Raw genomic sequence first — 15,606 nt, forward strand, 5'->3', positions numbered from 1 at the left:
TCCAGTGTATCTTAAGGCTTCAATTTAAATAGAAACACTGTTTCAGAATTAAAATGTTTCTACACAAACCTTTAACTATTAGTTCCCCAACAGATGTTTGGCTTCCAGCTTCATTTTCAGCCAGACATGTGTATTTGTCACCAAAACTATGCTGAACATCGGGAATTATCAAGACTGCTACCCCATTGGAAAAGCTCATCTTGATTTTCCCATCTTCTTTAATGATCTCTTGTCCTTTCATCCATGTGACAGAAATGGGTTCTGATCCTCTCACAGCAGCTTGCAAGGTAACAGTTTGTCCTGCTAGTGCAGTGACATCATCTACTTTCTTTACAAAGGTTGGTGGTTCTAGTTAAAGAGAGTATAAAAAACTGATCAACCCCCAAACACTTTCAAACCATATGCATTTAACAGTTTTACCCAGATTAAATTTATCTTTTCTAATATTCTTTTCCATAAAGCAGGTTATTTAGAAGAGATAAAATTTGAGAAGAGTGTTTATAATTGTGTTCAAGAGAGAGAAAACAGAAGATATGAGATTAAATGTGACAAAAAGATTATTAAAGTGATCAGGTTTGTTATTAGAGATAAATATTTATACTGGTCCCAGGATAAAGATTGAATAAAGGTCATTGATTAGTCCCAATGTCCCACGTCAAACCAAAGGTAAAACACATTTCAAATGTTACTAGAAGAAAAGTGGCACTTTTCCTTCCAGGGGTTAAGAAAGCCACCGGGGCAGATGATTCAAGAGAGCAGTTTTTCAAGTACTAACCTTTTAATAAGTGTGTTGCGCTGCAGCCACACTTCCCAACTTCATTAGCAACTACACACTCATATTCACCAACATCAGCACTATTGAAAGAAAAGATCTCCAGGGACACGAGAGACTTCTGAGAAAACAGCCTGTATTTTTTGCTACTTCGAATTTGCTTCTTATCTTTGAACCAACTAATTTCAAATGGGCCAGTGCCTGAAATTTCACACTGTAGTAGGGCATTTGCTCCTCTCACTATGTCTGCAGGCTCAAGAGTTTTGATGAAAGAAGGTGGTTCTATAAAAGCATGAAAGCATCAGATAAGTAATGTATTAACAGCACCTTAAAGAGAAAATCTTTTCTCTGAAAAATAATGACAATAAACAGACCTTTGATAACTATTTCAGCACTACAGCTGTCACTGCCAACATCATTCACTGCCTCACATGAGTAATTTCCACTGTCCTCCACTTTCACATCCGTAATATCAAGTATAGCCTCAGAATTGACAAAAGACATCCGAACAGTGTTGCTCTCGTTAAGTTCTTTGTTGTTTTTAAACCAAGTAACCTGGATCACAGGTGAGCCTTTGAGCTTGCAGTGGAGGCGTGCAGATTCGCCTGGGAGCATTAAATAAGAGGGATCCACCTTCTTCACAAAAGATGGAGGCTCTACATGAAGTTAACAAAAAGAATTTTTTTTAAAAAAGAAGTGATACCTGAAGCATACATTCCACAAAAGTAGACATATACAATAAGACACAACACACATATCTTCACTGAATTCCTGAAAAAGTTGAGCTGCACTTAAACTTTTGTTTCCATAGTTTTAAAACACACTTTTCACTAAGAGAGTCTTGATTAAAACAAGTAAATTCTGCTTGTACAAAAGATAAGCATATGAAAAAAAAGATAATTAAAGACTGATTAGACACTTGAAATTCTTAGAAAACACATTTTAGCAAGTTCTGTTAATAGCATTTTAAAAAAGAACCAAAAGTACAGGAATGGTGAAGAAAATAAACACAGAAAATGCTAGGATTTTCCTAAACCAAAACACTTGCTTAGATGAAACTATTTTAACAACAAAATGCATCAACTGCATTTCTGTCAACAATTTTTCTACTGAGGTCTCTTTTTAGAGAAGGAAGCGAAAAATAACATTTGCACATTTCTTACCTCTGATAGCTACTGTTGCTGAAGTGGTGCTACTTCCAGCCTCATTTGAAGCTGTGCAAACATAGGTTCCTGAATCTTTCAGTTTGGCTAGAGGAATCTCAAGGGAAGCTATTTTATCTTCAAAAGAGATCTTATAATCTTTCTCAGGGGGGAGTTTCTGCCCATCCTTATTCCACGTCACTGTGACTTTTCTGTCTTCATCTACTTGGCACTCAAGGTGGATCTTCTTATTGATAGCTGATTGTACAGGCTCTAGTTCTTTAATGAAATGTGGTTTGTCGATTATAGTCAATTCAGCTTGGCAAATGTCAGCTCCAAACTTGTTAGAAGCCTTACAAGAATAAACTCCTCTATCTTGAATTGTAAGGTTGGAGAGTTCTAAACTGTGTTTGTTTTCTGCATCTGAAATCTTGTGGTTAGGTGAAGGGGAGAGTGCAGCACCATCTTTCTGCCAAATGGTTTCAATCACAGGAGTCCCTGACACTGTGCAGAGAAACTTGGCTGTCTTACCCACAAAAGTCGTAATGGACTTAGGTCTGGAGAGAAAGGTTGGTGGATATGCCTCTGCAAAAAAAAATTTTTCAGTGTTATATTTTGTCCTCACCAAAGCACCTACTGTAATGATACAGTCCAAGAAAGGAAAAAAGATGAGCAATAGCTTTCAATAGACATAAGACACTATTTAAAAGCTGGGTAATGCATTAATAAGATGAAAAGATTTGTCAAAGGAAAGAGATGAGAGTATTCTCTATACAGTAGAAAGACATCACTTTAAATGTCTTTATCAAAGGAACGAATGAATGTTCCTTTACTTACAACATTAGCTTATACTGGCTTGTCCATTTAGTCACTGACTGACTAAATTCTGTGATAAGCCATTCAGCTTACTTTAATATTGAGAATTAGAAAACTGACAGAAAGGAAGATAAAGAAAATCTACTTGACTATTTTGAAGAGTAGGGATATTAAGTGATAAGATTATCTACTCATTTTATAAAGTTTAACACTTTATCAACTGCCAGAAAATTCTTTGTTTAAAAAAAATAATTAATTAATTATTAAAAAAAAGTTTGGGTCACACCTGGTGATGCACAGGGGTTACTCCTGGGTCTGCACTCAGGAATAACTCTTGGTGGTGCTCAGGGGACCATATGGGATGCCAGGGATCGAAACCGGGTCAGCCGTGTGCAAGGCAAATGCCCTACCTGCTGTGCTATTGCTCCAGCCCCCCAGAAAATTCTTAAATAGCTCAACTTTAATGTATCCCCAAATCCATTTCAAATTTGTAAAAATATTTATAGAAGTAATTTTTCATTTTGAGTTTGCATTTTGAAGCAAAAATTTGAAGACCTTTTTCAGACTAAAATAGAAATCTTCCTTCTTCTTTCCACCTTATTATTTGATAGTATCATTGTCAAATGTACATAATTTGTATAAAATAAAAGTTTCTTAAGTGTCATTAGGAGTAATGATATGTATGTGGTTACATGTAGACACTTTAATCAGAGACTGAACCTTGTGCTGGGTTTCCATGGGTCTGAAATTTGAATTTTCAGATACATAAAAGAATGTAAAAATGGGGAGCTACAGGAAAGACTTTTTTTTCACACCAAAGGGAACAAAAAGAGAGCAGAACATCAAGTTTGTAGCTTCTTTCAACAGCATAAGTTGTAAATCACAGGTTATATTCATACTTTCCCTTGGCAGGAACACACACACACACACACACAGAGAGAAGTAGAGAGACACACAGAGATAGAGACAGAGGAATGAGAGACAGAAACAGGAACAGAGAGAGGATAATCCAACAGAGCAGAGAGAAGGAAAACAGAAGAGGGAGAGAGAGAGAGAAAGAGAGAGACTGAGGACAGAGAGAGCAAAGAAATGAAGACAGAAGACGGATTGCTTTTAATTAATGAAGGAATCTTGATGATTAGACATTAGCTACTTGAAAGTCATCCTGTTTCAATTTGGAAATTGAGAATGGAGTTTTTGTCTAATTGATCTTATCTTTGTTTAAGTAGTAAGGAAGATTGGGGGTGAGAATTCTAGTTTGTAGTCCTGTACTAGTTTCTGTCTCACATTAGGATTTTTTTTTAACTTTATTTTACCCTCTGGCCTTTTTCAATTTGTATTTGTGCCTTTATTGGTTAACAGGTTCCAAATTATTAAATACATTGGAATATCTTATTTTTAGTAGTACCAATCTGTCCTGAAATTTTTTTTATGTTAAGGGCTAAGTCAGGCTGTGGGTATCAGACTCAGAGATTTCTATCAAGCTTGTAATTAAAAAAAATAAAAAAAATAAAAAATAATTAAAAATAGAACAACCATACAAAACTTCCAAATGGTCAATCAGGAACCACAGTTCATTTGCTTCCTTAACACTGTCCTCAGGATTATAAATTATATGTATTTTTTATCTCCTGCTAGAACAATGATTTTAAGTAGTGATTTCTTGTCCCATGTAGGCTCTGTTGTAGCTAGCTCCCATGCTAACATAGTGGATATTGTTCTCTCCAGTTGGTAAGGACACTCTTCCAGTACCTGTATGAAAAGCAAAGTGGTCAATAACATGAAATGAGATAACATATGTGTCTCTGTGTGGTATTTACCTGTCACAGTGAGTGTGGCTGTACAGCTGACACTGCCATACTCATTGGAAGCTTTGCAGGTATACTCGCCGCAGTCAACAACCTGAGTCCTGAGGATTTCCAGGCTGGAGACATAATTGGATGATCGGACAGAACACTTGTCACTGTCATATATTTCTCTTCCAGCTTTAAACCACTGGAACCGGACATTGGGGGCACTTTCGATCTCACAGGTAAATTTGGCTAGGTGTCCCAGGGCTACTTCCAGGGGCTCGATCCTCCTCTTGATCATTGGGGCAGCTGCAGAGGGAAGCAGAGTCCATTAGCCTGCTTCCTTTTTATAGTTACCATACTTTCCCTTCTAACTCTTGTTGCTGTTAATGAAATAAAACTGTTGAAATTGGTGAAACGGACTGCAGCAGTTTCAGACAAGTGACTGGAAAATGAGAAACATCATTGAAAGCAAAAGAAGACAACAGCAGCTTTAAACATATTCAACTGTTACGCTGCAGTAAATTGTGAATTGCAGTCAATTTTATTAAAATGTGATGCCATTGCCTTACCAAGCATAAGATCATGATATATTTTTAGATATATCATGTGACTAGGAACATTGAGAATATTGTGAAGAAACCTGATAAACTATATAAAGTGATGAAGTGAAATAACAGCCAAAAAAGAAAGAGGAAACACGAGTAGACAATTAATCATGGTTATTTTGAATTTAGGGATGAAACTGATGATTTTGGAATGGTCAGATATTCACTGTAGATTTTTATTACATATAGTTACAGTATCTTCACACAGAAATAAAAATCATGTTCATTAGTATCATAAAGCATATAAAATGCATCTTGGATTTAAAATAGATAGTAACCTATACATGATAGCATACTACCTAATAAGGTAGTGTAAAGAAAGGAGAAGAGTTATAACCATGATTAAGTCTATGGTTTCATTCTTACTCTGAATAAACTGCATTCTCGCAGTGGCTGATAAGTGAAAATTCGTGATGAAACCTAAAGCATTACAATCCAGTGAATGTTAGATCCTGATCTGCTTAAACCTTAAAAATCCAACCTCTTTTGACTACAGTGAGTTTTGCTGAAGTTGCTGTTTTTCCATTGTCATTCAAGGCCTCACAGGTATACTCTCCTTGATGTTCTTCTGTGTTTACTTTGTCGATCACTAATGTATAGGTATTTTGATTCTGTAAACACTTGAACTTTTCATCTGAAGACACCAGTTTATTTCCAAAATACCAATTCACCTCTTTGGCATATGTTATGGATGATGAGAGGTTAATTGTGTCTCCTTCCTCAGCAACGGTGTCCACCAGGGGCATGTGTATGACCGGTCCCTCCTTTTTGACTAAATTTCCCTCAGTTTCTCGAATCTCCACTATTGACTCTTCAGTACCACTTTCAGAAGACTTATCTTTTAACATGGGTGGGTTTAGCGTCTCACCGTGTTTTTCATCAGAGATTGCAGCCGAATCAGTTATAACTGTGGGCTCCCCCAATTTGATCTGACTTTCTACATTAAGATGACTGACTTCTTCTGCTGAGATATGATGTTTAGATTCAACTTCTTGTTCAGTGATTGCTTCAACCTTCTGCAAGACAGTTTTTGTGGCTTTTTGAATGCCAGGATCTCCAGCTGTTAATATATTTCTTTCTTCACAGATAATAGAGCACAAAGTATCTTTAAGTTTAAATTTTAAGTTTGCCACTTGAGGATCAATGCCTCCAATAGTAATGGTCAATTCTTCTGGTAGAGCCTTCACTGAGGTAATAAGATAGGTGCACATGATTTGTTTGGGCTCTTGGGTGAAGTTTATGTCCTTGACCTCGACGTTTTCAATATTTCTTAGCCACTCAGAGAAAAGACTTGGTTGCTCAATGGCCACTGCTACTTGCAAAGACCTGCGAACCTGAGTTCTCAGGTTTAACTGTTCCTCTTCAAGACTACCAGAAAGCAAACTTTCCTTAGAAAAAATGTCACTTATCTCCACCCCCTGTACTGCTTTTATGACCATGGGCTCCTTTTCACATTCACTGGTTTGATCTGGAGGCACTGACAAGTTGTCAACATATTCTTCTTTGAGTAGCACTTGCTTCTCCTCACATGCCACTGCAGTGCTTAAAACCTTGCCTTCCTCAGTCCTGTCTGTGGATGCTTGCCCTACCCTTTCCAGTTGATCTGCACTTTCCATCGAGATTTCATCTTCTGTATACTTCTGCAATTGTTCGGAAGCTAAAGTAACCTGACTGCTCAGTTCATTGCTTGCAACAACATGCTCATAAGAAAGCTGCTGTTTTTCTTTAATCATCAGTCCTTTAAATGATGCTTGTGGGGCTTCTGGTGAGGACTTTGCTTTGCAGAGGGCATCAGTCATGTCTGTGTCTTCTGTAAGCACAAGTAACTCTGCAGCAGAGGTGGACTCACCCCACATGTTCTTGGCTTTACAGAGATAGAGGCCACTATCTTCCTTCTGAGGGTCATTGACGATGAATGTCCCAGAACCATCAGGATGATGAATGATAGTGTAATAGACATTGGTGCAGAGCTGTTCATTTTCCTTGAACCACAAAACAGTAGGTGCAGGTTCTCCAAGCACTGTGTATTCAAAGATAGCAGGGAGCCCTTGAGTACAGAGAACTGCTTTTAACTCTTTAAGGAAGTAAGGAGGGCAAGGACCTTCAGGCCTTTCCAGATATTTCTCCACTGTTGGTTCCATTTCTCTCTCTCTCCTTCCTTCTCCTTTGGAATTTATTTTGAGATAGGCACTGCATATTGCCTTACCATACTCATTACTGGCAATGCATGTATATTCTCCCTCATCCTCAAATTTGGTAAACAGAATAATCAAGCTATGAACATTATCATCAAAAACAAATTTGTAGTCAGCAGAAGGGGTTAACATTACTCCATTAAAGAACCATTGAATTTTTGGCTTGGGAATGCCAGTGACAGTAACAGACAATTTGGCCACATCCCCAAGGCTTATTTCAGAATTTGACACTTCTTTGATGAAAACTGGGACACTGCCTTCCTTTTTAGCACTGAATTTAGTTGAATGAACTGGAGCTTCAGACAAAGGTTCAAGTGTTTCATTTCTATGAGATAAATGAAGGTCAGAGCTATAGGTTTGAAGTTCTTCTTCAGTAGACAGAGAAAAGCTAGAAAATTCTGTATGGGGAGAAATGATTATTATTTTACTATCAATATTGCTTAAAAACAAGAGAAATCAAAGAATTATGCACTAATTAATGGACTTCTTATTCCTGCAAACATAAGATTATTTTTAAATTAATCCAAAATACACATCTGAATTTTTAACCTCAGATTATATCACTTACGTGCTTAAAAATACTGTAAGTGCAACTTTCAATATACTTCATCTATGTTAAAGTTTGTAAATCTTAAATGTCTTTAAGGTTTCCTTTCCTTCATAATAGAATGGTAATGCTAAAGCAGTTTGAAAAACTGCTGGTTAAATATAGCAAAATAATACAAGATTATTTACATGCATTTATAAAAATGTAAAGAATTAATATTTATACATTTTTAACTCTATAGAGATTAAGAATATCTCATGTCAAATCAAAGAGTGATTATTTCCAAAATAAAACATCCATTTTCTAGTTATTTATAAATGGAAGCCATTCTAAAAACAAATAATCACAGAAATATTAAAATTTTTAAAAGAATCAGTGTTTTTAGTTACTACAAATGTAGGTCTCCTTTTGCCTGAGTAATGCCATTTTACACCACTAAAGCTTTTATGGTAAGACTTATGTTAAGTGAAGAAATAGGAGAACAAGAATGATAAAAACAACTCCATCTTAAAAGTCTAATTATATTTATTGTGAAAAAATGTATCAGCAGCACACTTTAAATAGAAAACAAAGTAGTGAACAACATATTCTTTCAATCATATCATAGAAAAAACACATGAATTTTTTTTTTTGCTAAATGGCTCTAGGAGGGTAAGACATGACATTTGATAACAAAGAATTGGAGTTTTTATTAAATGTGCTAGCTAAGTAGAAGAACTTGTTAATAACAGTCTTACTGCCTTGCTAAAAAAAATCAGTTTTGTTAATTTCCTCCATTTGTATCACATGGAGTAGTATCATGCCATAGTTATTTTCTCCTTCAGTGTATAAGCATTAGGAGGCATGATTCTAATGTCTGTTGGGTACAAATGTATTGGTAAAACTTATCTATATGTAGGTGAGTTATCTATTATAATTTAATAATGTACAGATAAATTATCTATAATATGTAGAATATACTGTTTTATTTATTATTTCAATCAGTAAGTCATAAATAATTTCACATACTAATGGTAAACACTTCACTTTTATGACAATGATAGCTGGAAATGATGACTGGACAAAAACTGAGCACCTAAAAGGAGGTAAATTGATATGCATGATACTCTTTCAGAAACAATATTGCAAACCACAGTGCTTAAAAGGAGAATAAGTGAGGGGGAAGAGTTGGGGGGCAGAGAGAGAGAGAGAAAGAGAAAGACAGAGGAAGTGTTTGTCATAGAGGAATGCTGTGGGTTTGGAGTGAAGGGTAAAGAGGGGAGGTAGGAGGGAAACTGGGAACACTGATGGTAGGAACCGTGTATTGAGGAAGGGATGTGTGCTGGAACATTGTATGACTCAAACTCAATCATGAATGACTGTATCTATATCTCACAGTGATTCAATTAAAAAAAATTTTTAAATACATGTGGTAGTGTCAACCAAATTATATCTAAACTCTACTATGTATAATATATTGAGTTCTTTAGCATCAGAGAAATGAATATTTTAGACCTTTAGTTATGTGTGATTGAGTCAGAAAAAAGCTCACTTATTTCTATGACTAAGAAAATTAGGTCTGGTCTATGCTTGGTTTTTGTTACTTGTTATTTTTATTCTGCATGTCTTAAATTCTAAAAGCAAAATAAAATAAATACCTCAATATTATGTAAGTAAAAGTATTTATCTTGATCCCTTCCTGAAAATTCAATACGGTATTAAAACTTTATTTTTTAGAACCAGATTAAACAGTTACTGTGATGTATATTTGGGTAATGATTATGCTGTTTATAATGACTTGCATTTCTAACTTATTTAAACATCCTTTATATGACGGACTTAGAATAGGACAACTCCTCAAACCTTACACTATAAAACTGGTTTCAGTAAAGGAATTTATGATGTGAAATATTATAATTCTTATTAAACGATCATGTGCTCATCGGTTTAAAGATAACTGATAATTTCAAAGTTGTATCTATCTTGATGAGTTAGAGTGATTCAAAATGAGTAAAATAAACACAGATTTTCTTGGGGGTAGAGGATTAAGGTGCAATGTGAATTGCTTGATCTATATTCTGCACATTATTCTAGTGTTGTTTCTTAAACTTTGCAGATATTTTTAGGGAATTTTCATTATGGAAATAAAAAATTGATCAATAAAAAATAATCAAACTAGAACATAGGCATTATTTTAAATATTATATTTAAGTTATTAAATTTTTAGAACTAAAATAATATACTTATGGCACCTAAATACTAAATACTAAGTATTTTAGAAATAGAATCATATAATCTTGGCACCTAAAAACTATTCAATGCAGGGAACACATATTGGTTAACAGAGTTCAAGAAAAGAAGATTGATAATTTTATTATTGCATTCTATTTTTCTCTCATTGTGCAAAATTAAAATTTAGTCTAAATTACATTAAGGAACTACAACTGAGATGACAGAACTACAAGTAGAAAAATGACGTTTGAGGTATATTGGTTCAATTTCTTTATCCTCAGAAAAGAGAACTGAACTTCTTTATATATTTATACATCATGCATAAGAAGATTTAGGGTCACCAGAGTACTTAGGTACAATGTTAAGGATTTTGCAAATGCACGTGATAAAAGTAATCACTTTAGAAGTAAATATCCATCCACATTTAAGTGCTTACTAATTTCTAGTTTTAAAAACAGAGGGTATTATAGGAAAGTAAACTAGCTTCCTATTTGTATAAAATGAAATAAAAATACCATATTGCTTCAATTCTAAGTGTTTCATCTTATTTTTTCCAATTTTAAAGATTATGAAATTTTTACAATTCAAAATCTATATATAAATGTAACATGGATAGATTAGTTTCCCAAACCACTATTAAATTAAAACTTCATTTTATATTTGATTTCTCTCAAAAATTAAGAAAATCATTTATTTTCAAAAGTGTAAAGCCTCCCACTCTCTATTCTGCATGGGTGAAGTTGAACTCTATCTAAAAAGAAAATTCATTTGGTCCATCAAAACCAACAACAAATAAAACATCCATGAGGTATATTAGCACTGAAAAAAAATTTTTTTAAACTACACTGAAACTGTAATGCAAAGAAGATTATAGTTACCAACTGGAGCAAAGATAATTTCCCTTGCTTTTTAACTAACTCTCTAAGTCTAAGAGAATAGGCATAGATTTGAATGTGAAAGTATTAGAATTTTAAAATAACATGCTATGAACAATTTTTCTGTGTATCATCCTCTACCTCACACCCGCTCGAGCAAATTTATGAGCAACGGGATGACAGTGACAGTGATATGTATATTTACTATATAATATAGTAATTAATAATATAAAGCTTTATATAGTAAATATATATTATTTTAATTTTCTAAAAGAGAATGCATTGCTTTGATAGAAATACTTTGTGGATGGTGAAGAGAAAATGAAGTAGACGTACAAACAAGTAGGTAGGCCAGGAGATATTTAATCATGCTTAATGTACCACAAAATCGACACAGGTGATTATTCCACAGTTTTGATAACAGAATATTTACATGTATTACAAATATGAGATTTCTATAGAGAGAAACCATTCTCCCAGGGTTGTTGTGTCCAAGTAAAGTAGATTTTATGGAAATTTATGAGATCTATGTAATTGGAAAATATGGAAGTACTCAAATCAATTCTAATACTTGTGCACTGACCACCGCACAAGGACCTTTATGTTAGGGTGAGTATTGCGCAGCTCTCAACAGATCCTGATTCATTGGTGGCCACACACTTGTACTCACCTTCATCACTTTTCACTAAGTTCGTTATGAACAGATTGTGGAACCCTATGCCGCTTTCCTCAGCACTGAACCTTGCCCCTTCGACCAACTTTCCATCTTTATACCAGCGGGTTGTGGGTCTTGGAGAGCCACGAACCAGACACTGGAAATAAGCTGCTGTGCCTAACAGTGCACAACAGTTAGAAATACCTTTGATAAACCGAGGTGGTCCGTCTACCACTTGAAATTCAAAAAAGCTGCCTGAATATTTGCTTCTCAAGAGCAATTCTTCTTTCAAACTGCTTAAAGTCACTTTACTTTTCTTTGTTATCATAGCTAACATTTCAGAATCTCCCATGGTGAGGAAGCCCCGACAGATAGCCTCTCCTACAGAATTTATAGCTCTGCACCTGTATGTTGCACAATCAGAAAGACAGATGTTTCGAATTTTAAGGGTATGACTTCCATTTTCCTCACTAATCACATATTTAACATTATCTGGCACAATACACATGTATTCTTTATACCATTTAACTTCAGGACAAGGGATGCCTATGACTGAGCATTTAAACGTGGCATCAGAATTTTCTGGCATTTTGAAGTCACAAATAGGCATTATAAAGCGAGGGGGCATTTCAAATACTTCTAAGTCAATCTTTAAATCTTTGTTATCTTTCCCTCTTGATGCCATATTTGGATCTGCTAAATTCAATGGAAGAACATCTAGATTCACAATCATGCTTTTATGATCAGGAGTAAATTCAGGAACTGTGACTATTTTCACTTGTTTCTCAAATTCTTTAACATCTTTTTCACTTAATTCAACTTCCAGTACAATTTCTTGAGGAGACGGTGTTCTTGATGAGGTAGTATTTTCCAGATCAAACTCCATGACATGCTGATGTGTTACTGGGGGTGGGAGTGCCACTACTCCTTCTTTATGATGTATTATCTCTACATTTGCAAAGCTCTTTGCTTCCCCTATGATATTTACTGCATGGCACATGTATACTCCCTCATCTGTTTTTTGCATGTTAGAAATTTCTAAAGAACACACGTTACCCACCCTTTCTATCTTGATTCTATCATCTGGTTCTAGCAAAGATTTGTTTCTATACCATTTGACACCAGGAACTGGAAGGCCCTCAACTTCAACAATAAACCCTAATGTTGTATTTTCATATATCTTCCTTTTGGTCAAAGGTTCAATAAAAGATGGAGGCATTTCATTGTCTTTTGGTTCAATTGATTCATTGGGCGTGCCAAATGAATCAGAACGCCATATTTCATAAGCTGAATTTCTCTCCCCTGTAGGTGTATGGAAGTGCTCATTTGGTGTACTATCCTCTCTTTCTATTTTTGATGGGAAACTTTTTAAGTTTATAGTAGGGTTTGGTCTTCCAGTAGGAGTAAAAAATCTCTCCAGAGTCTCTCCCGGGGGTGTGGAAAATCTCTCCAGAGTCTCTCCTGGGGGTGTGGAAAATCTCTCCAGAGTCTCTCCTGGGGGTGTGGAAAATCTCTCCAGAGTCTCTCCTGGAGGTGTGGAAAATCTCTCCAGAGTCTCTCCTGGGGGTGTGGAAAATCTCTCCAGAGTCTCTCCTGGAGGTGTGGAAAATCTCTCCAGAGTCTCTCCTGAGGGTGTGGAATATCTTTCTGAACCTTCACCTTCAGAAGGTGTTGAATACCTTTCATCACTTTCCTGTAAATGCATGCTTCTACTTACAGTCTCACTTCCTGAATCTGTTAGGAATTGTTTAGTTGTTTCTGAAGGAGTGAAATATAAATCAGGTGATTTTGGAGTTTCAAAATGTTCAACAGAGGATGGTGGGGTATAAAACTGATCTAACTCAGATAATTCCTCACTGCTGGTACTTCCCAAATCAATAGAAATTTCAGATTCAGGAGAATATGGACGATCTAATGATTCCTGACGTTGTTTATAGTATTCATATACAGTGTTGAAAGTTACTTCTTCAACTTCCATTGATGGGAGTGATTCACTCTGGCTAAATTTTGCCTTTTGCTTGGTATCTATACTTTCAGGGATTTTGTGCTTTCCAGCACTAAGTAAATAATGTGTTAGGGAAGTCTCAGGTTCCATTACTTCCATTGTTTGTGACTCATCCAAGTTAGGAAGCTGGTCAGAGGAACATGTTTCTATCTTTTCTACACCAGTATTAGACAAATAAGTTTCATTCTGAACTTGAATATCATCATAACATTTTTCTTCCCCAGAAACAACAACTTTTTCAGCTATGTGTTCATTTGGATTCTGTTGTTCTTCAGTTATCAAAAATGGAAGGCACTGGCTTAGCGAGAGTTTTCTATGGAGTGTATCTGCTTCTTCACATTTGTGGTCCCCCAAAGTTCCACTGGCGTATCCCTGCTTCCCTTCATCATGTGTCTGAAGTGATGAAAACTCTTGTTCCAAAGATTTTTCCTCCATTCCACAAATTTCTAAAAGATTTTCCTCACTTGCTGCTTTTTTCAATTGTGAAATAAAACTTTGATCTCCATTTTCTAGAGAGCTTTTTATCTCAGATATATCTGTTTCTTCTATAGCAGCTGCTGCTGAGGTCTGGAGAAGAGCACATGATTTACTTTTAATTTCCTCAGAAAAGTACTTAGGAGTACTATCAGTGCTTAAGAATTCTAAACTTCTTTCTTGTATATGTTGGACTTCTTTTTCCAAATGAACGGTATCTTCATGATTGTGCCCTTTCTCCATCATAGTCCTATTTAAGACTTCTAGACTGGAAGAGATTTCTGAGTTGGGAGACATGTCATTTTGCACATCATTAGAGGCGTTCAGCATATCAGACTGTAATGTTTTAGGAATAAGAATTTCTTCTTTATATGTTTCCTGCTGTGGTCTAGTTTCTTGCCCATGGGATTCTTTAGTTGGATCTCCTATGTGGGAAAACATTTGTTTAAGATCAAATACAATGTTCTTAGCATCAGATGTTTCAGAAGGGTTCTGGGTTTTAAAATAAGTTATTTCTTGTTGATCACTATCGAATTCTTGGAATTTAATACCTGCATTTTCTACTTGGGAATGAAACATCTTTAAATCAAATGTGACAGGAGCTTCATTTCTTGCCTTTTCAGTAACTGCAGACTGATCTACATGACTTACTTCTTTATGCTGTTCCCTTTCTTGTACTTCATAATCCTTATGATTTTGAGTAGAAAGCAGTTTTAAATTTGTCACAATGTTCGATGAGTATATTTCAGTGTTTGGAGACATTTTCTCTACTTGTTCTGTGTATACATTTAGGTTACTTGCAGTGGATTCCCTTTGTCTTAGTGAAAAGTCTGTATCATCAGACTGCCGTTGGGGAAGATTAACAGATGATTTTCTAACTGGCCTTCTGTCTAGAATTCCTTTTTCTACCTGTTGTAATTTTTCAAACTCAATGATTCTATATTTCACCTTTTTATGTGGATATTGTCTCTCTTCATTGAGGGAATCTCCATGTTCAAAAATAGATGGATCATCTATATTGTAACTATCAGAAGTTCTCTCAGAATGAATATTCCATAAATAGTCACTTTGGGAATATTCTTGCACACTTTCCCTTTTTGGTTCACTGAATTGTCCAAAATCATCTTTGGCCTTTTCCCTAATTTCAACATCTCTGAAATCATCAACAAATGGATAATTGATAGCCTCAGCTTGAGGCAGTTTTGCTTTTTCACTTACATGTCCTTTATTACCTTTATCGTGAGTCTGGGTGAGATCCTCCCTGAAAGACTTGTTGATTTCTGTGGACCAAGAAATGTCCTGAAAAAATCTTGGTGGTTGTTCTCTAAAGGATACACAAGGAATCTGGTCTTTCTGGTCTATCTGCTCAGTTGTCTCAAGGCTTTGAAAATATTCCCTTATAGAATATTCTTTCACGTTAGATTGAGGAATAGAAGAACCAGCTTGGTAATCATAAGAATGCGCCTTTACAGAGTCTTGAATTTGATCTTTGGAATATTTTACATAAATGTTATCA

The 15,606-nt window shown here is 35.4% G+C and overlaps 1 protein-coding gene across 1 annotated transcript in view; it reads right to left on the reverse strand.

Moving 5' to 3' along the window:
* The window catches only part of TTN (titin), a 289,480-nt gene that overhangs the window by 209,241 nt on the left and 64,633 nt on the right, over positions 1–15,606 (reverse strand). The window contains exons 46-50 of the mRNA XM_055119737.1: positions 4,551–4,829; positions 1,936–2,499; positions 1,147–1,428; positions 776–1,054; positions 70–348 (exon numbers count right to left, since the gene is read on the reverse strand). Coding sequence (XP_054975712.1) covers positions 70–348; positions 776–1,054; positions 1,147–1,428; positions 1,936–2,499; positions 4,551–4,829 — 1,683 coding nt within the window. The remainder of the gene's footprint in view (positions 1–69; positions 349–775; positions 1,055–1,146; positions 1,429–1,935; positions 2,500–4,550; positions 4,830–15,606) is intronic.

The sequence above is a fragment of the Sorex araneus genome, chromosome X (genome assembly GCF_027595985.1).
Source record: "Sorex araneus isolate mSorAra2 chromosome X, mSorAra2.pri, whole genome shotgun sequence".
NCBI lineage: Eukaryota > Metazoa > Chordata > Mammalia > Eulipotyphla > Soricidae > Sorex > Sorex araneus.